Here is a 20,710-nt window from a genome sequence, read left to right as displayed (position 1 = left end):
GAGCCCGATGTGGGGCTCGATCCCAGGACCCTGGGATCACGACCCGAGCCGAAGGCAGAGGCTTTAACCCACTGAGCCACCCAGGTGCCTCCAGAAAAACTTCTAATTGTATCCCTTGGTCTTACAAGTAAATATAATCTTACAGGAAAATTATATTTATACTTTGAAGGAATGATTCATCCACCAAGGTTATATAAAGATTAAGAGATGTTCATGGGCTTAATCTGTAAGACCTGACCTAATACCTCATTATTTTGATTGGCACTTACTGTCACATACGTGTTAAGAACTCATGTCTACGTGATTTGGCTGTTTATGTGTCTAATTTTTAGTATGTTTATAGTCTTGCTACAAGTAGGGAGAACATTGCAATTTCCTGTAATTTCTGGAAGATGTCTTTGTTAGTTGTCACATCCTACTTTGTCCTTGATATCAGCAGAGGACTGTACAGCATAACTTAGTGTGATTAGAATTTGTTATTTAAAAGATTTCCTTACTTATTTGGATGGATGAAAATTCATGTAAGCTTTAAAAGAAGATGCTAAGATGACGTTTCTCCAGACACCAGTCTCCAGCTGGGGAGGCCAGCCTCCTGTAAGTAGGGTGGGCACACAGTCCTTCCAGTGTGAACATTTAACAAGCATGATGCTTTGTTCTTGCCTGTGCACCTTGGTCTCTGTAGTCTTTGAGGAGCACACATTCAAAGAACTCACCTGCTTGAAAGTGCATGGGAGCCTACAGACAGGCCACCCATGCTGTGAGCTCATTACAGCTTTTCATTTAAGCTGGATTGTCTGGAGAGAGGAGCTCCGGGGGACCACCATATGGTTGCAGGGGGTTCCTGCACTGATTTTCTCTCTATCAGCATCTCATCTTAGAGCAAGGAGACTGCGTATTTAAGGCCTGAAGGTCCTGCCCAAGATCATAATCCCATTATGATTCCCTTGGTTCCCTTGGTTTCTGATTTTTTTTCTCTCCTCTGGAATATAAGTTCCTGGAGGCCTTTGGTCATCTTTAATTTTCCCTAGACCACTGTTAAGCTGTGATAATTAGGAAACAGTAATGACATTTTTTGGGTTGGCCCATGTAGTTATTCTCAAGCAGTACTGATTTTGCCTCCCAGGAGATGGACGTTTGGCAACGTCTGGGACGTTTTTGGGTTGTCACAACTCGGTGGAGTGCTCCTGGCATCTGATGGGTAGAGGCTAGGGGTACTGCTACATGTACATCCTGTAATGCATGGGACAGATCCTTTGACAAAGGATTATCTGGCCCCAAATGTCAGTAATGCTGAGGCTGAGAAACCCTGTCATTTAGTTGCTATCTAGATCAGATTATCTTTTCTCTTAACATACCCAGTCCAGTTTAGTTGGACAGAGTGGTCCTGCTTTCTTTTCTGCAAATGTATCTCAGACTCGCTGGGTAGACTAAAGAGAAGCTTCTTTGAAAGAAACTCTTATGAAACAATACACACCTAGAATAGGAACCCGAATCAACTGTAAGTGCTGAGAAACCCCAGGCTTCTGATTATCCAGAAGTTGTGAGATGTTAAGTGAAATGTGAAGCACTTGGCTGGGTGCCTAGAACAAGGTAGGTGTTCAGTCAGTGTTGTCCTTTGTTGCTTGCTTGTGATGATGCAATTTTGTGGTGAGTGGGTAGGTTTAACCACTGTTTGCAGAAGTGGGTTTAAGCAAGGCCTTTCACGGGCACCTGGCTGGGAGCATATGACTCTTGATCTCGGGATCATGAGTTCAAGCCCCACACTGGGTGTAGAGATTACTTAAATAAATTAAGTAAAATAATAAAATAACCTTAAAAAAGAAAAGCAGGACCTTTCAAAAAAATTGGAATTTTAGAAATTGACAGAAACCTAGTGACAGCTGTCTCTGTGGCTGTCGTGTATCTCCTCTAAGATTTTGCTAGAAACTCCACATTCTATCTGGTAGGTTGCCTTTTTTTTTTTGTTTTTTTGTTTGTTTTTGTTTTTTTAAGACTTATTTATTTATTTTGAGAGAGCAAGTGGAGGGGTGGAGGGAGAGGGAGAGAAAGAGAAGCGGACTCCGTCCTGAGCATAGAGCCCAACCAGCACTCCATCTCAGGACCCTGAGATCATGACCTGAGCCAAAATCAAGAGTCAGACACTTAACCAACTGAGCCACTCGGGTGCCCCTGGGCTGCCTGTGATTGATTCAGCGAACATTTATTGTTCATTGTATCTGTGCCAGGCACTGAAGTCAGTCATTGTTCCTACCTTTATGAAGCTTTGTCTTCCTGGGAAGGGAGATAGTGAACATACAGTTATGTACAGTTATTCAGTTCAGTGGTCATAAATGTTACTGAGGAGATAGATAGGATATAGGAGAGGGTATTTGAATTGGGGGGGGGGAACCCTATCTGGTCTACAAGTTCAAGGCAAACATACTTGAAGAAATATTTAGGCTTAGGTCAAATTAGCCAGGTGAAGGGATAGTGGGTTGGGTTGATGGGAAATGTCGAGGACAGAGCAAACACCATGTAAGACAGCCATGAGAAAGGAGCCTTTCAGAAAAAGAGGGGTACAGTGTTGCGACATAGCGAATGGTCAGGGATTATGGGTGGCAGACAGTGTTAAGAGGTAAGGCTGTGGACACAGAATGGACAAATTGCATAGGGCCTGGGAAGTCCATAGTGAGCATTTTGGGTATAAGCTTCAGACTTGCGTGAAGCAGGGTTCTGATGTGGTCAGATTTGTGTCCTTTTTTTTTTTTTAATTTGACAGAGAGAGAATGATCACAAGTAGGCAGGGAGACAGGCAGAGAGAGGGGAGGAAGCAGGCTCCCCGCTGTGCAGAGAGCCCGATGTGGGGCTCATGTGGGGCTTGATCCCAGGACCCTGAGCTCACGACCTGAGCTGAAGGCAGAGGCTTAACCCACTGAGCCACCCAGACGCCCCAGATACACATCTTGAAATTTGCATTTTTATTTTTTAAGAGTTTATTTATTTATTTGACAGACAGAGATCCCAAGTAGGCAGAGAGAGAGAGGAAGAGGCAGGCTCCCCGCTGAGCAGAGAGCCCAGTGTGGGGCTCGATCCTAGGACTCTGGGATCATGACCTGAGCCGAAGGCAGAGGCTTTAACCCACTGAGCCCCCCAGGTGCCCCCAAATTTGCATTTTTAAAGAGGTTTGCCAGATCACTTAAATTTTCAAACCACTTTTAATTTCTGAAAGATAAAAATGCCATCTACATTTAAATATGTATGTATATGTTAAAAAGAAGCCTTTATTGAGATATAATTCACATACCATAAAACTCATCCTTTTGAAGTGCGCAGTTCTGTTGTGTTTAGTACATTGTCTTCACAGAGTTGTGCAACCATCACCATGCTAATTTCAGAGCATTTTCATTACTCCAGAGAGAAACCCCACATGCATAAGTAGACACTCCCTCTTGCCAACTACAGTCTGTTTCCTGTCTCTGGATCTACCTATTGGACACTTCGTGAAAGTGAAATTGAATCGTTTTTGGCCTTTTTTCATAGTTCTTTCATGTTGTCACGTGAATCAGTACTTCACTGCTTTTTATGGTTGAATAATCTGTATTCTGTTGTGTGGATCAGTCATATCTTGTTTATCCATCAGTTGATGGGTACTTGAGTTGTTTCCACTTTTTGGTGATTACAGATAATGTTACTTTTGGAGTTGACATTTGTATCCTGCAGATAGTCAGGAGGAGCATGGATTTCAACCTTTATCTTTAAAGAGGAGGGCTTTACTCCTTTTTATTCTGTAGCATTCTGTTCACTAAGCAGTTTCTTTTCTTTTCTTTTTTTAAGATTTTGTTTATTTGAGAGAAAGCGAGCAAGATAGCAAGAGAGAGCAGGAGCAGGGAGAGGGAGAAGCAGGCTCTACAAGGAACAGGGAGCCTGATGCGGGGCTCAGTCCCAGGACCCTGGGATTACGACTTGAGCTGAAAGCAGATGCTTAACTGACTGAGCCACCCAGGTGCCCCAGCAGTTTCTTTTCTGAAACACTTGTGTGGCCATAAAGGTTCAACCACATGCGTTAATGTCAGTGAATTGAGAGAAATGCTGTTAAGAACTTGAGTTAAAAAAAAAAAAAAGAGAGAGAAAAAGAACTTGAGTTTTTCCTCTTGGCACTTGAAAGCAATATTTGCAGTTAATGATGCCCAGTCTTGCTTAGTTCTGAAGTCAGAGTCCATTGTTGTTCCAGTTGTCCGTTTACAAGTGGATGCTGAGGAATGCTAGGCTCCTCTGTTTCACTTGATTGACTTCTTGTCCATGTTAATAGAATGTGCCTGATTGCCTACTACCAAGGTGATGGCTTTCATCTTGATTAGTCATTTCAGAGAATAAAAAATAAATAAAAGGCAAAGTGGCCTCAACATTACAGAGTTCAGAATGTGTACCAGAAGGTCATGAGTATAATAAAAAATGGTTTATGACCTGCACTGGGGCATAACTTCAGACACAATGAATATTAAGAGTTAGTTAATGATTAAGCAAGAACATTTTCAGACCAAGGAAAAAAGTGTAGGCAGTGAGTATAAGAAGCTTCACAGCTTATCACACAGAGTAGGAAAAAATGAAAATTGCTTTCAAGTCCAAGCAGTTCGGGTAAGAGTATTTAAATGGTGAATTAGCACAAATCAGTCAATAGTTGGGAGATTTGGTATCTAGTTTGGATATAGGTTTGTAAAAAAGATGAGTTAATCTTTGCAAATTTAATGTGTGCCTTTTTGCTTATTTGTGTTAGTTTCTAACCGGTTCCTTTCAATGTTAGTGTCAGGAACGTTACCCAAGATTTCATTCAACATTTAGCAAGCTTTGGAGGATTGTAAAATTGGTCCACCAGTTGTATAGCAGTTAGGGGACATGTCCTGATAAATGGTCATATTTTTGAGGGGGAAGCAAATTACTTTTGGCCAATAGACTTTTTACTGGGAAAAATTGATTGTTTGTTAGCAGATAATGGATTAATAATAACTGGTCAACCTTACAGTTTCATCATTGTGATTAATGGCCTACTCTTATTTATCAGGCCATGTTAGAGGAATCTCATTGCTGTTATTATAGGATTCTTCTGTGTGTCTGGTACTATATTGAGGATTTGCTTGCATTATCTTGTTTAATCCTTTCAGTACTCTACTAGGATAGATAGATAGCAGTGACATCTCTAGTCCACAGATGTATGAACGGAGGCTCAGAGATTAAGTGACTTGTCTGAGTTTACACAGGAATGGCAGAGCCAGGACTTGACTGTGGAGCTGACCCTACAGCTGCCTGCTCTGAGGTCTTACTCCCCCCTTCCCTGGTACACTGACTCTAAATGAAAATGGAAAACACTTATTGTGGAGGATTGCATCTCATCCATGGTGGAGGTTCTTGAATTTTGTCCTCAAAATTGTGTTGTGGCCAGAGCCTGTTCATAGATACCTGATTCTCCTGTGTGTTATCACTTTGTCTTCTCATTGATTACATTGTGACCTTAAGTAACTTCTTAATCTTTCTCAAGCACATATTGCCCATCTGTGAGAGTGTTATAAGACCTGGTAAAGCACACCTCCCTATTTCTAAAGGCCTCTCTATAGCCTACAAGGAGAAAGGCAGGTTAATCTGGTCACTGGAGTATTAACTTCTGTTGCTTCCTCTGCCATTGATTTGTTTGGTGGTTTTGAATCAAATCACTGCATATGGGACTGTTTCCTTATCTAAAACTAAAGTTATTAATGCCAGTTTTTGCCTTCTGATGTTGCTTTTCAGTGAAGGAGAGGCCAGCGGAGCTTTCCTAGATCTCAGGGTACGGGGGGTATAGTGACTGAAACATTGGGCCGGGCGGGACTCAGAACACCTCGGCCACCTACTAAGCCACTAGAGCTGCATGACTCAGAGCCCTCTTCACCCTTCCCCCATCCCCTTATGAAAATTAAATGAGAAATTATTTATGTAGAAGTATTTTATACTTTACAGGTCGTCTATATTTAAGAGATGATGATTATTCTCGAAGTGCCAAGTGCCATGAGATGATAATATTGGAAATACTAGATTTGATTTAGTCTTCTGGCTTTTGTTTTTGGAGTTCTTAGATGACACTTTAGTTGTGTGTTTTCACCTTTTCTTCTTTCTTTTTTAGTGGTATGTGTGCAACAGAGAGAAATTATGTGAATCACTCCAGGCTGTCTTTGTTCAGAGCTACCTTGACCAAGGAACACAGATCTTCTTAAACAACAGCATTGAGAAATCGGGCTGGCTATTTATCCAATTATATCACTCTTTCGTGTCATCCGTTTTTAGCCTGTTTATGTCTAGAACATCTATCAATGGGTAAGTGAATCTTACGTACTTTTTCCTTATCTTTAGGTTTATAAAAAGAAAATGAAAGAGAAAAGTGATTTGGCGGAAGGTGTTGACTGCCTCCACCGCAGTGTTTCTACTAGTCAGAATCCCTGGCAGTGGGCCAGTGTCTTCAGCCTTGTGCAATTAGCTTTTTAAATTCACCACAACTTGATAAAGAACCTTGTTAGTCTGTATTTCTACGGTGGGAGTTCTCCTTGGAGCAGTGCTTCTCAGCTTTGATGGGTATAGGAACCAACTTGGAGATCTGGTTAAAATACAGATTGTGAGTCAATAGGTCTGGGGCCTGAGATTCTCCATTTTTAACAAACTCCCAAGTGATGTCCATAATGCTGCTAGTTCCTTATGAGTAATGAGTAGCAGGAACTAAGTCCTTAACATAAACCGAAGAGTAAAATCTTTGCCTTAAGCACGCCTCCCAGGAGCAAGTTTTTGGGGGGGACTTAATCACCACAGCAACGTGTGCTGGCTTATTTCGAGTGAAGGGTGCAAAATCTGTTCTTACATAGTATCTAGGCTCACCAGAATCTTTCAGACTTACTGTGGAAGTACCTGTCTCCAGAGTCGTTCTCTCATATATATCCATGGAAGAAACTTTAGGAATATTTTTTATCTTTTCTCTGTCGAAGTTTCAAATATCCCCAAGGCCCAAGAAACTAGAATGCTAAGGAGAAAGCGAGTAGGGCTTACGAAGCCTTGTTGGACAGCTTAAAGCCACTGGTTGGGCCCACTCTTTTTTCCCCTTGAGGTTTGGAGCCAGCTTCTCCTGAATGTCTGGATCCCCAGTCTATCATCTGGTCCTTAAATATGTTTTTAGGCACCACAAGCCATTTCTCAAGATTTCTTACTTGATTTTCTTCATTGTTTATATGAAATTGCCTTAAGTTTGCTTCAGCAAACAGTTGTTATTTTTGTATTGGTAGTTGAGTTTATACAACTTGGTCTGACATTTTGTTTCTAAAATTGGCTGCACTGAATTTCTGTTCTATACTATATTATTTTCTTTGGAAAGCAGACAAGTCATTGTAGCAGTAACTCTTACCCTTTATGCGGTCCTTTACCTCTTTAAAAATGGTAAAATATAGGAATCCTCTCTTCAAATAATGTTTACATTCAACATTTCACATATAATTTTGGGAGATTTCAAACTCTGAACTACCTGTCATCTTCACTTCTGCTCCTACCCCCAACTTCTGCCACACTGGATCCTGGTTAAAATTCCCAGGTATGGGGCGCCTGGGTGGCTCGGTGGGTTAAAGCCTCTGCCTTCGGCTCAGGTCACGATCCCAGGGTCCTGGGATCCAGCCCCACATCGGGCTCTCTGCTCTGCAGGGAGCCTGCTTCCTCCTCTCGCTCTCTCTGCCTGCCTCTCTGCCTACTTGTGATCTCTATCTGTCAAATAAATAAATAAAATCTTAAAAAAAAAAAAATTCCCAGGTATGCAATTTCACAGTTTGGTCAAAGAGCCAGTGCATTTAATCAGTCCCTTATCTATGGCTCTCACCTCCCACTCTCCCAAAACATGTCTTGTTGTGGGTCCTATCTCACCTGAAGGCTTAATTTTGAACCTGTTGGTGTTTTCCATCCATGATAGATTATTACCACGAATGGCTGTCTCTTTCTGAAATAATTACAGACACACCTCATTTTATTGCACTTCTCTTAATTCCACTCACAGATACTGCATTTTTAAAAAAATTTAATTGGGACTTTGGGATAACTGTGCATCATTCAAGTCTATCAGTGCCATTTTTCCAGTAGCATTTGCTCACATTGCATCTGTGTGTCATATTTTGGTGATTCTCACAATATTCAGACTTTTTCATTACTATATTATGATCATGTCTGATCAGTGATTATGGCTTGGTGAAAACTCAGCTGATGGCTAGCTTTTTTTTTTTTTTTTTTTTTTTTGGACAATAAAGTATTTTTTAACTAAGGTACGTACATTGTCTTTTTTAGACATAATGCTGTTGTGTACTTTATAGACTGCGGTATCACTGTAAACATAAATAAAAGTTACATTAAAGGTGCACTGGGAAACCAAACAATTTATTTGGCTCGCTTTATTGTGATATTTGCTTTATTGAAGTGGTCTGGAACTGGGCTTGCAATATTTCCGAGGCACGCTGTACTGTGTGGTACCTTCTTGAATTAAAAAGATACTTATCAGACTTCCTTTGTATCAGCAAGGGAAAGACCAAGTCAGGAAAGACTGGATAGCTGTTTTCAGAGTTTATGTTATAAGGAAAATATTTGTAAGGAGCCATACCTCCTCTATAGATTCTATATCTGGAGAGAACTTAGATTGTGGCCAGAGAACCTAGGATGGTTATTAAACACTAATCCCTTCCCGCCAATGGGCGTCACTAACTTTGGAAATTAAAAAGACAAATTAGGGAGCCATACCTCTTCATGATATGTGTTTGCTGGAAATTTTGTATTGAGCTAGGTCAGTGTTTTGGTGTTCTAGGTGGGATACTTTGTTATTGTGTGGGACTGACCCACATATATCAGGAAGTATAGCTTTTCTTGCTTTCCTCACTAACGGTGACAGCATTCCCAAGCCATTGGGACTACCCCTGACTCTCCCACCTACTCCCACCTACTACCCCAGACTTTTCCACCTAATCCCACTGCCCCCTAGAAGGCAGAGCTGGTACTGATTGAGAAATACTGGGCTTGAATTTTGATTTGACAGTTTTAACCTTTCTGTGGACCCTCTTTTACTCATGATCTTTGGAAATAGGATTGTGCTTCTCTCTCTGGTGCCTTTAAATGTAGGTAAGTCAGATGACCTCCTGAGCTCTGACGTCAGATGAGCTGCAGCTCTAAGAATTTTAGGATTGTTACCTTAAGATTCCTTACTTCCCAAGAAGTTGGCTAGGGAAGCCTGTTTTTCTTATAAGTAGGAAAGTTTAAGCCAAATGACTGGTTTTGCAACTTACTTTTGATCCTGTGGCAAGTCAGCACCAACTCTGGGAATATGCATGCCCCAAACTGTGCTGCCCGCACCCTCTTCCTGCTCTGACTCTGGTAGCTCCTGTGTGAAATTTTGTAAAGTTCTTCCCGTAAGTTCGGTCCCTTTTCACGGATTTGCTTTCTACAACCTAGTGTTCCACTAGAAGATAAAAAAACAACTGTCTTGGAGGAAATTGCTTTTCTTTGTAAGGGATAGCATGGTTTTTAGCAACCTCTGATGACCATGCCTCCCATGCTCTCCATGCCCCCTAGTTTTCAGCATTTCTGTGGGGTAGACGATTTACCATAAACACATTATTAGATCTGGTTAAACTTTTCTACAGCCTTAATGGGAAAAGGGGAGAGAGGGAATTTGTTATTTGAACTCCGTAATTTTAATTCTTTCCTAAAACTGGTCTTACCAGGAGTACCAGGTTGCACGCATATGACATTGTACCTTACGATTATTTCCAGAAAGTAGCAGTACAGTACAGGTTTCCCTGCCGTTTCCTAGACCAGTGGTTTTCAAACTGTGTTCCAGGGTCTGAAGAGGAAGTGCCTCAAGAACTCCTTCAGCTTGCAGGGAAAGGCCCAGAAGTGACAGCGTCTCCAAGGCCCTTAACCTCTTTTCTGCAGCAGCTCTCCCTTTACCATTCTTTGTAGTCTCTGAGCTCCACTTCATTTCAGGAAAGGATTCTGCTGCTTAAAGGGAGTTTGAGAAGCCCTGGAAAGACTAGGATTTGAGGGCTAAGATACCAGAGCTAGGTGGGGAGTGCCTTCTGCTTCCCGCCATGGTGCTTCCTGGAGACCTGGTTTGAGCTTCAGCTGCTGCTCCCAAGAGTTCTCTCTGGTCTCCATTTAACACCTCTCCAGCTCTTTTTTTAAAGGCATCACTGTAGTTTTGAATGTTTTTTAGGATTTTTAGAAGTAGCAGGACCCAGACAATTGCTGTAATCTGTAAATTGATGGAAGTATGAATCTACTCTTTAAATGCAAATTAACTGATATCACAGGGACCGCTCTTTTCTGCTTTTCTCTAGTGTCCCTTAAAAATCTATGACAGTGAAACTGTTTTTTTCTCACCTATTGTTTAGTTTCATAACAGCTTTTTTTTTTCCTATTTGATTTTTCTTGGTGTTACTGGCTAGTGCTGCGGTTTGATTCTGTTGGCCTATATCAGAAAACATTACTCAGTCCATCTCTCCTTCCTAGTTTGGCATGAATTCTTCACACTCACCTTTTAATTTCTTACTCATTTTTCTTCCCTTCCCTTCCTTTCTCATTCATCCTGATTCCTTTTTACCTTTTACTCCTCTGCCTTCCCCATTCTTTACAGGGTAGTATTTATCTCAGAGCCAAATGATACCTAAAGATATTTTCTTATTTTACTAACTTTGGTTTAGACTCTATAAGTTATATAAAAGGTAATGTATAATTTAACCATATAATCACATAAAATAAACATTTTGTAGTTTCAGGAGGCCCTTGGAGCTGAATTACTGTGGTTGCTCTGACTGTATGTGGGGGTGCTTAATTTGCATGGACTCTTCCATTTTTGTCCCTTTTTTTCCAGGTTGCTAGGAAGAGGCTCAATGTTTGTGTTTTCACCAGATCAGTTTCAGAGACTGCTAAAAATTAATCCAGACTGGAAAACCCACAGACTTCTTGATTTAGGTGCTGGAGATGGAGAAGTCACAAAAATCATGAGCCCTCATTTTGAAGAAATTTATGCCACTGAACTGTCTGAAACTATGATATGGCAGCTTCAGAAGAAGAAATACAGGTATAATTTTTAGACTTGGTTTGGGGTGTATTTCTTGGTTTTAGAGGTATTTCTTCTTATTTAGTATGTGTGCTGCCAAATTGAGCAGATGAGGATAATATAATTTAAAGGATATGAACTAGAAACAATTTTCCATGATGAGAAATTTTTTAAAACTTTCCATATTACAGTAAAGTAGAAATCAAGAGAGCAATCATTTTCCTTTGTCAATATCATTTTGGGCTGGCAGAGGAGATGGCACTATAGACGGAAAAGGGCAGGGGAGGGACAGCTTGGTAAAGGGAGATCAGATGTAGAGACTTTTCCTTGATTGGACTCTGACATTCTGAAAGCTTGGATTTTGTTTTTGTTTTTATTTTTCAGTGAAAAAAAATTTTTTTTATGATGGCAAACTACATAATATAGAATTTACCATTTTAACCATTCTTAAGAGTACAGTTAGTGGTATTAGATACATTTATGTTGTGTAACCATCACCACCATCCATCTCTAGAACCTTTTTGTTTTTCCCACTGAAACTCTGTACCCATCAAACACTTATTCCCCAGATCACCACCCTGCCCTTCCCTGGCCCCTGGCAACCACCATTCTATATTGTGTCTCCACAAATTTGACTATTCTGGGAACCAGAAATAGGAATTATACATTATTTGTCCTCTTGTGACTGGCTTATTTCACTAACCATAATGTCTTCAGGGTTCACCCATATTGTGGCATGTATCAGAATCTCCTTCCTTTTTAAGTTTGGATGATACTTCATTGAATGGATATACAACACTTTGCTTATCCATTCATCTGTCAATGGACACATGGGTAGTAGCCTCCACCTTTTAGCTATCATGAATAAATGCTTCTACGAACACAAGTGTAAAAATAAGTGTTCGAGGTTTTGCTTTCACTTTTGGTTGTATACTCCGAAGTGTAATTGCTGGTTTATATGGTAAGACTATGTTTAATTTTTTTAGGAATTGCCATACCATTTTCCATAGCAGCTGCACCATTTTACATCCCACCAGCAATGCACAAGTTTCCCCATTTCTCTGTATCCCCACCAATACTTGTTATTTATTTATTATTTATTTATTTATTTATTTATTTTTGATAATAGCCATCCTAATGGGCAAGAAGTATCAAATCTTGTTTTGTTTTGTTTTTTTAAGATTTTATTTATTTATTTGACAGAGATCACAAGTAGTCAGAGAGGCAGGCAGAGAGAGAGGAAGGGAAGCAGGCTCTCTGCTGAGCAGAGAGCCCGATGCGGGGCTTGATCCCAGGACCTTGGAATCATGACCTGAGCTGAAGGCAGAGGCTTTAACCCACTGAGCCACCCAGATGCCCCTCAAATCTTGGTTTTAAGGCCATCTCCTTCTTGAAAGACTTAGGAAGAAGGTGTTCTTTATTTAGTATGGATTCTACTGAATGGGAGAAGAAGGTACTGGGTACAGAATGCAGGAGGTGAGATTAGAGCCTGCCTCCTCTGATATTTTGGAAGCCAGGCTGAGCCTTACGAAAAATGGAGAAAAGAATTATGCACTCACTTTCCTATCCACCTGTTTCTGCTCTCTTGGAGCTGGACTGGATTGAACATTGGCAAAATATGGAAATGTTTCGCTTGGAGAAGAGAAGACCAAGTAGGAAGGGGGTAGAAGGGAAGATTATGATCAACAAATGTAATGGGGTTTTATCTGGAAAGAGGAGTAAGTGTTCTCTTTGATATAATCATACACAGCTATCTCTCAGAGCTGAGGTAGAGTTTAGATATTGACCTTCCTAATGGCTCAAGCATCCAAGTCCTTGCCACTCTCCATGTTTAAATAGCTGTTAGGGATGCTATTAAAGGAGACTTTTGTCTGTGTGTGGTTGAACTCCTTGATTTGTAAGATCCCCGTTAGCTCTAGCAGTCCGTCTCAGGTTAGATCCTGGAGGACCTATGTGGTAATAACTGAAGTATTTCTTTGCTCAGAAATTAATGCAGCATTTCCAAACTTGGAATGTTTTGGCCTTTGTTTTAACAATGACTTAAATCATGCCAAATTCCTAATCTGGTGCTTTCCTTCCACTTAAAAAAAAAGTTTTGGAAGTGTGTGTGGGGAGGAAGGTGTTTGAAACATCGTCATTCCCTCCTACCTACTCGGGCCCCTTTCATTCCTTGGTTGCCATTGAAGCCCTTCTTGAGACTAAACGCCTGAATGGAATTATCAGTGAAACTTAGATATTTGAATTAATAATTCATTGTATCTGGAGTTTATGTGGTATGTAGCCTAGTAGTAAACTTTTTCCCATATGAAAAAATGCTTAAATTTTTTCCCTAATGTATAGCACATATGCCAAAATCTATTTGCAGTTTGACTTAAATAGGAAATTAATGCTGGTTGCTATTCCATCCATGTATTATTAGTATTAAATATAAACATATTCACAGAAGTGGTGTTTTTTGGCACAGTCAGATTTTAATGAGGAAGTAGTATCTTACTAAGGTTAGGGTTCATCCAGCCATGATGGCAGAGCAGACTTGTAGCTTAATACCTTGTTTTTTTGACTTGAGAGCTAGCTATTTTCTGTTTCTCTTCAATATCTGAGTTCATGAAAAACTGGCCTTTTAATAAAGGTTCTGACTGTCATTTTTGAAATGATACACAGAAAATAGCCGTGTTTTTCCTCTTTGTTGCCAAGATGTCACTATTTAGGCCAGGGAAACTGATTGTAGAACTTAAGGATGCGGCTTTGATTTTTAAAACAAAAGAATAATTTTTCTTTATAGTGTTTGTGTTTTGCTTTTTATTTAGGATTTATCAAAATAATGATTGCTTTCTTCTGTAAAATATATTTTAAATCCTCCTGGAAGATGAACTATTACTTTAACTTGTTTTCTTGAAAATGTAATTCCAGGGTTAGAAATAACCTGTTTTGGAAAAGCCACAGACATAGGAAAGAATTATACAGTTAATTTTTGATTGTGTGCACTATTGAACAGTTCCACAATTTAAGTGACAGTACATAAAAAAAAAAAAAAAAAGAATCTGTGGCAGGGAAAAATTTTGCCAGCATATGTTTTCCTTTCTTGGTCTGCTTCACCAAAAGTTAGTGCCAAAATCAGTTTAGGTGACCTGAAGGATAGTTTGTAAGATGATGGAGGAAATACGGGTGTGGCAAGATGCAGAGCTGTGAGGGTATGGGTTTAGGGTTAAATTCACATAGACTCTTCAAACATGGGTAATCAAAAAGGAATTGTCTGTACATTTTTAATACCAGAGAACAGATCTTTAATGTAAATTTGAAAGATGCCCGACTTTAATTCATTACCTGGAGGTTTGGGATCTTTCTTGCAAAGAAAATATTGTAGTTAAGAATTCTATTTCTCGGGCACCTGGGTGGCTCAGTTGGTTGGGCGACTGCCTTCGGCTCAGGTCGTGATCCCAGGGTCCCAGGATCAAGCCCCTCATCAGGCTCTCTGCTCAGTGGGGAGCCTGCTTCTCCCTCTCCCTCTGCCCCTCCCCCTGCTTATATTCTCTCTCTCATTCGCTCTCTGTCAAATAAATAAAATCTTAAAAAAAAAAAAAGAATTCTATTTCTCATGTTAACATCCTCTTTATTTTCTCTTTTTAATGAAGAGATGTTGGAGACTATAATGCAGACTCCCTTCAATGTCAGCCAACCACCCTGGCAGCATTCATTCACAGACTGAGTGTCAGGCTCTGTCTTGCCTTAGCTGGGGAGAGCAGGTTCACTGACCTGAATAATGCACTAGGAGAGTTTCCAAGGTGCCATTTTTACTCTGCCAGGGACTTGCAGTGTGATTGGGACAAGTCACTTCTTCCCCTGCTCTCATAAGGAAATCCTAACCACGTGTCTCATTGCTGGGCTAACATGCAGTTTGAGCAGAGCCAATAAATTTGTCTTCATTGGTGGAACTGAGTTTGTAGATGAAAAATCACCAAACAGAAGTAAAGAAGTTGGGCTTCTAAACATGTAGCCATAACTGTCCCTGTGTTAAAGCCATAATTTTCTGTTAGGAGCTTGTCTTTCTTTCAAAGTCTGCAGGTAAAGGACACCTGGGTGGCTCAGTCATTGAGCGTCTGCCTTTGGCTCAGGTCACGATCTCAGGGTCCTGGGATTGAGCCCCACATATGGGGCTCCCTGATCAGCGGGAAGCCTGCTTCTCCCTCTCCCACTCCCACTCCCCCTGCTTGTGTTCCCTCTTTTGCTGTGTCATTCTGTCAAATAAATTTTTTAAAAAAATTAAATTAAAAAAAAAACAAAAAATCTGCAGGTAATTCAGAGATGGATTTAGTGAGATTATCCTAGATTAAAACATGGTAATAATGCTCGGCTTCTGCTTCCTTGTAGCTGGGCTTAAGATTTTTTTGTTCAATTTTGTTTTAAATCAAGAATATGATTTATTTGTTTTTGCGATTTATGAATTGAAACAGGCTATTTGACTAAGGTATTAATATACAGATAGTCCTTTTTAATGGTTTATCTCGGTTTTTAAAATGGGAATTGATTAATATTTGTATCTCAAAAGTAGGATCTTTATAGTTTGAATGAGCTAAATCTAGTTTCTAAAATCATCATTGCAGGGGCACCTGGGTGGCTCAGTGGGTTAAAGCCTCTGCCTTCGGCTCACGTCATGATCTCAGGGTCCTGGGATCGAGCCCCGCATCGGGCTCTCTGCTCAGCGGGGAGCCTGCTTCCCCCTCTCTCTCTGCCCACCTCTGCCTACTTGTGATCTGTCAAATAAATAAATAAAATCTTAAAAAAAAAAATAAAATCATCATTGCAGTTACAAGTTCAGTACAACAGCGTGAGTTTGGAACCCTAATGCCCTGCTTAATTCAAGCAACAAAGGAGTCTGACTAGTCCCTTGAAGTTGGTCAGAGTGTTGTTTTGGAGGAGGCTTTAGTTATTTGAAAAAAAAAAAAAAAAATCTAAACTGAAAAGAAGATGCAGCTGAGTGCTTTGTGCTTCTTTTATTCTACTATTTGAAAATGCTCTCAAATATCACTATTTTAATGAGTTTCCTAAAACAGCCCTCATTACACTTTTAGAATTTTCTAAGATAACTCTGCTGTACCTACTCAGCATTATCAGAGACTTGTTTACCGAAGATCCTTTCTCCTGTTTCCTTTTTTTCCCCTGTGCCTGTCATAACATGCCTCACCTGCCACATTCTGATTGTCATAGCCAAGCAGCAGTAATTTACAGAATTGCCTTAATGGTGTGGTTAACAAAGACTCTTGATAAGAGAATTCCTTCTCTCAGTGGATGAAACATTGTAAAGGACCTAGAAATGTTCTGAGAGCGAGGGAGAGGGAGGGAGAGAGAGAGTGAGAGACTGAGGGCTGAGAGTGGTAAGTTAACTGCGTTCTTCCCTTGCAGTTTTAATAGGATGCCCTGTGCTTTGTCGTTTTCTATGTAGTTATTCAGATATGAAGATTCTAGGGTATGAAATGGCATCTGTCTCCTGGGAACAGAGATGTGTTCAAAGGCCATAGGTTGTAAATGGAATTTATCTTATATCACCCCTAGCCATTCTTAAAAATAGGAGGGACCCCAGGAATAGAAAACATGAATATAGATTGTATTTTATTATTAAATTCCAATGGATGTAGAAAGTAGGATTTTTTGTTCATTTGATGTTCAAGAATTTAATGGCATAGTTCAAAAGATTTATTTATCCATTTTATTATTTATTTATTTATTTATTTATTATTTATTTATTTTTAAAGATTTTATTTATTTATTTGACAGAGATCACAAGCAGGCAGAGAGGCAGGCAGAGAGAGGAGGAAGCAGGCTCCCCACCGAGCAGAGAGCCCGATGCGGGGCTCGATCCCAGGACCCTGAGATCATGACCCGAGCCGGAGGCAGAGGCTTTAACCCACTGAGCCACCCAGGCGCCCCTATTTATCCATTTTAGAAAGAGAGGGAGGGTGAGGGAGGGGAGGCAGAGGGAGAGAATCCTTCAAGCTGATCCCCCTACCTTGTCGCTGAGCACAGAGCATGATGTGGGGCTCGAGCCTATGACCCATGAGATCATGACCTGAGCCAAAACCAAGAGTTTGAAGCTCAACTGACTGAGCCACCCAGGCACCCTACTAACCTCGATTCCTAAGCTTAGAATTACTAACTCACAGTTCCCTGGATCTCAGCAGCTAGTTGAGCTACTAAAAGAAAAGGTGACTTCCTGTATTTTGCTTAAAGTTAGAAAGAGGGGCGCCTCTTTTTGACACCCAGTCAATTAAGCAGCTGCCTTCGGCTCAGGTCATGATCCTAGGGTCCTGGGATAGAGCCCCGAGTCAGGCTCCCTGCTCAGTGAGGAGCCTGCCTCTCCCTCTCCCTCTGCCTGCTTGTGCTCTCTCTGTCTCTTTGTCAAATAAATAAATAAAACCTTAAAAAAATAATATTCAAAAGAGGTAGTTTTAAATGAATAAAATGTTTTTAGGTTAAGAAAAAAAGAATTTGATGGCCTAGTTCTAACCACTTTTATCACTTTATATCTTCATACATATTAAACATGATTAGTTCTTACAAAGGAAGTATATGTTTTTAGGTTTGGAAATAGGTGAAATGCTAAATTTAGAGAAATATGGTTGCTGTTTTTCTTGGCCTGGCCATTTTATTACTGCAAGTATAAATTATAAATGAAAGGTCTTGCATTTACTTTGATTTAGAAGACGATGTTAGAGTGTGTACTGGCTTTTCAGTTCTTAAAGATGTCTTGCAGGGGGTTTATATCAATCAAGTTCTTTCTGATGTTTTCAGAGTGCTTGGTATAAACGAATGGCAGAATACAGGGTTCCAGTATGATGTCATCAGCTGCTTGAATTTGCTGGACCGCTGTGATCAGCCCCTGACTTTGTTAAAAGATATCAGAAGTGTCTTGGAGCCAACTAGAGGCAGGGTCATCCTCGCCCTGGTTTTACCCTTTCATCCCTATGTGGAAAACGGTAAGTGTGGTCAGGTTGCCTCTTACCCAGCATTGATGTTTATTGGTGTTTGTGATTCTGTTTTCTTAGAATAGCCTGGAATTTAAAGGACTATGGTTAACTCATGTAAAATATGACCTTGGCTAATGCTCATCTTAATGCAGATTTTACAGAACTCTGGTACTCCGTTTGCAGTGGTCATAGTGAATACTCAGCTGGGTCTGCCTTCTTGAAATTGCAAACCTGACATGTGTCGATATTTTCTGCTCCTAAATGGAGCCTGAACCATTTGTTTATTAGCTTATAAGGCTAGTCAAGAAATGAATGATGCCTTTTAGTTTACCTGTATATATTGCCGAATGTCCTGGTTGATTTGTACCTTACGTCTCTTACTCCAGATTCTCAAAATGATAAATTTTTTTTTACCCTTCTAAAGACCATTGTGTTCCAGCATGTGTCATTTCTTTGTGTCATTTGGTTTGTTGATTGCATAGTCTTGCTCTTCAACAATACCAAATGAAGAATATATTAAAAGAAATGCTTTGATTTCATAGAACTTCATGTTTACAGTGACCTGGTTGTAGTCACATTAACTCGTGGTTTTAGCTAGCAAGGTCTGCATTTCAGCTCATGTGGAAAGTTACGACGTAAGCCTCTCCTTTGCATTTTCACAAGTTAATGTGCCCATAAAAAATTATTTATTGTATAAGTAATACATGTTAATATTTAAAAATCTTTAGTCTTCCCATTTTACTGTCCAGTTCAGCCTTACATTCAAAAACTCCAAGAGCGTGCAGACATTTTTAAGGAACCCATTACTATTTTGCAAGCGTTGTAGTTAACAAATATGTGTGAAAATCTGTCTTAGGGAATAATGCTCATGTTTGCTTATCACCATGGAAACCCAAGTGTAAATCATTGCTACTCACTTGCTCCTTCATATCTTTTGGTCCTTATTTTTTTCCCTTCAGGGCATAGTCCCTTCAGATTAAATGCTTGCTTTAACATTTACCAGATGATTTTAGATTTATGTTGATGATGGGAGAAATGGAAAATTCTTTAGGCATAAGAGGGTGGGAAAGAGCTTAGGTAGACCTGATAGTCCCTCCCCCATCTAACTTCTTCATTTTTACATTCCTGGTGTAGAATCACTTGTCATGGTAAAGAAGACATTGCTTTATGTTGTGTTTGTGTGTGTGTGTGTGTGTGTGTGTGTGTGTGTACTACAGTGAAAACCCTAGTAAATATCCTTGATAATTCAGCAACCTGACCTTTTTTCAGTGCTGTTCTCTGTGTAATTAAGTCTCCACTCCATCTCTGCATTGCAATCACTAGTCATCAGGTTGTAAGGTCCCAGTTTCCTGTGTCCTGTTGAGCAACCACATGATAGAATTTTAGTGCTATTTCCTGGCATATCAGGAGGTGGAAGAGCAGGGGAAGAAACATCAATCTAACCATGAATTTTATTTCCTTGTGTTGCTCACACTAAAAATTGAGAGGAAATCCAACTGGACAAGGCCTGAAAACAAGCTCCTTGATTGTGGGCACATAGCACAGAGTTGCCTGTTGAGTCCAAGGAGTCTGACATGTGACACATAGCAAACCTGAGACAAGAAGCTTTGTTGCTGTGGGTGACCTTTAGTGACCTATAAATTTTGCAGATTGCTCTACAGCACTCTATTATTACTTCCTTTTTCTAAGTCACTAATTAGATCCTGATGATTTCCATGTGACACGGTGTGAGGACTGTGAACTGCAAAGTGACCTTGCCGTGTGAGTTCATGAATACTGGGCTGTTTTACGAATATCAGAGTGTGCTTGGCATACTTGGCTCAATCTATTTTTTAACAAAAACCCAATTGTAGATGCAGTGATTTTTTTTGTGATTTTTTTTTTGACTTGTCTTTAAGTCAAACCACAGCAATTTTGTTACTTAGGTTAATTTGGAAAAGAAATGTAAAATGTGCCTTTCTAATTGCAATTTCAGTTTATTTGGCTTACTGACCCAGTTTTGGTTAGGGGTTATTAAATGTTTAATTTTTTAAAAACTGTCATTTTTATAAAAAATGCAATTCATGGTTAAAAGAGTTCAAGCAGTTAGCAAGAGGGTATACATGAAAATTTTCTCATTCATCCCAGTTCCATAGTCTTGTTCGGGTCTCTTGAATATTCTTAAGATAGTCTCTGTAAATATAACTCTGTGTGCACGTGAAAAAATTGATTATCTAATTAAATCCCATTGTAAACCCTTTGGTTGCCTTTTTCCACTTTAGTGTATCTAGAAAATTACTCCTTACCAGCACATATGTACCTATATCGTCATCTGGATATAAGCAGTGGTATGCTGGAGCTGGTTTTACTGGCTCTTGAGAGCTGATTATTTTATTGTTGTGAAGTTAGTGAAATAGTCATCAAACAGGACTGTTACTGAAACTGACCATTGTATGGTCAATGGTTGGAGCACTTAAATCTTGAAAATTGGCAAACACAATAGCCTTTCTCCTCTCCAGGGTGGTTGGTAAACATTTACCAGCACACCACTGGATATATAACTTTACTTGAGGAAGCCCCTGTTTATGTACTTTTAGGTACCAGCAGTTTGCTTTATAAATAATAGTGGAATGAACACACTCTTAGCAGGTCTTTGTACATGTGTAAGTATGGATCGGTTTGCTTTCTGCTTTAA

At 39.9% G+C, this 20,710-nt stretch overlaps 1 protein-coding gene across 2 annotated transcripts in view; it reads left to right on the top strand.

Moving 5' to 3' along the window:
* LOC111162215 (methyltransferase like 9) overlaps nucleotides 1–20,710 on the top strand; it is a 45,216-nt gene that overhangs the window by 6,915 nt on the left and 17,591 nt on the right. For both annotated transcript variants that reach the window (XM_022526453.1, XM_022526451.1), the window contains exons 2-4: nucleotides 6,131–6,321; nucleotides 10,886–11,095; nucleotides 17,861–18,045. In XM_022526453.1, coding sequence (XP_022382161.1) covers nucleotides 6,131–6,321; nucleotides 10,886–11,095; nucleotides 17,861–18,045 — 586 coding nt within the window. The remainder of the gene's footprint in view (nucleotides 1–6,130; nucleotides 6,322–10,885; nucleotides 11,096–17,860; nucleotides 18,046–20,710) is intronic.

Source organism: Enhydra lutris, unplaced genomic scaffold (assembly GCF_002288905.1).
Source record: "Enhydra lutris kenyoni isolate GAN:26980312 unplaced genomic scaffold, ASM228890v2 scaffoldscaffold90, whole genome shotgun sequence".
Classification (NCBI taxonomy): Eukaryota; Metazoa; Chordata; class Mammalia; order Carnivora; family Mustelidae; genus Enhydra; species Enhydra lutris.
This window is presented reverse-complemented; position numbering and strand designations above follow the sequence as displayed.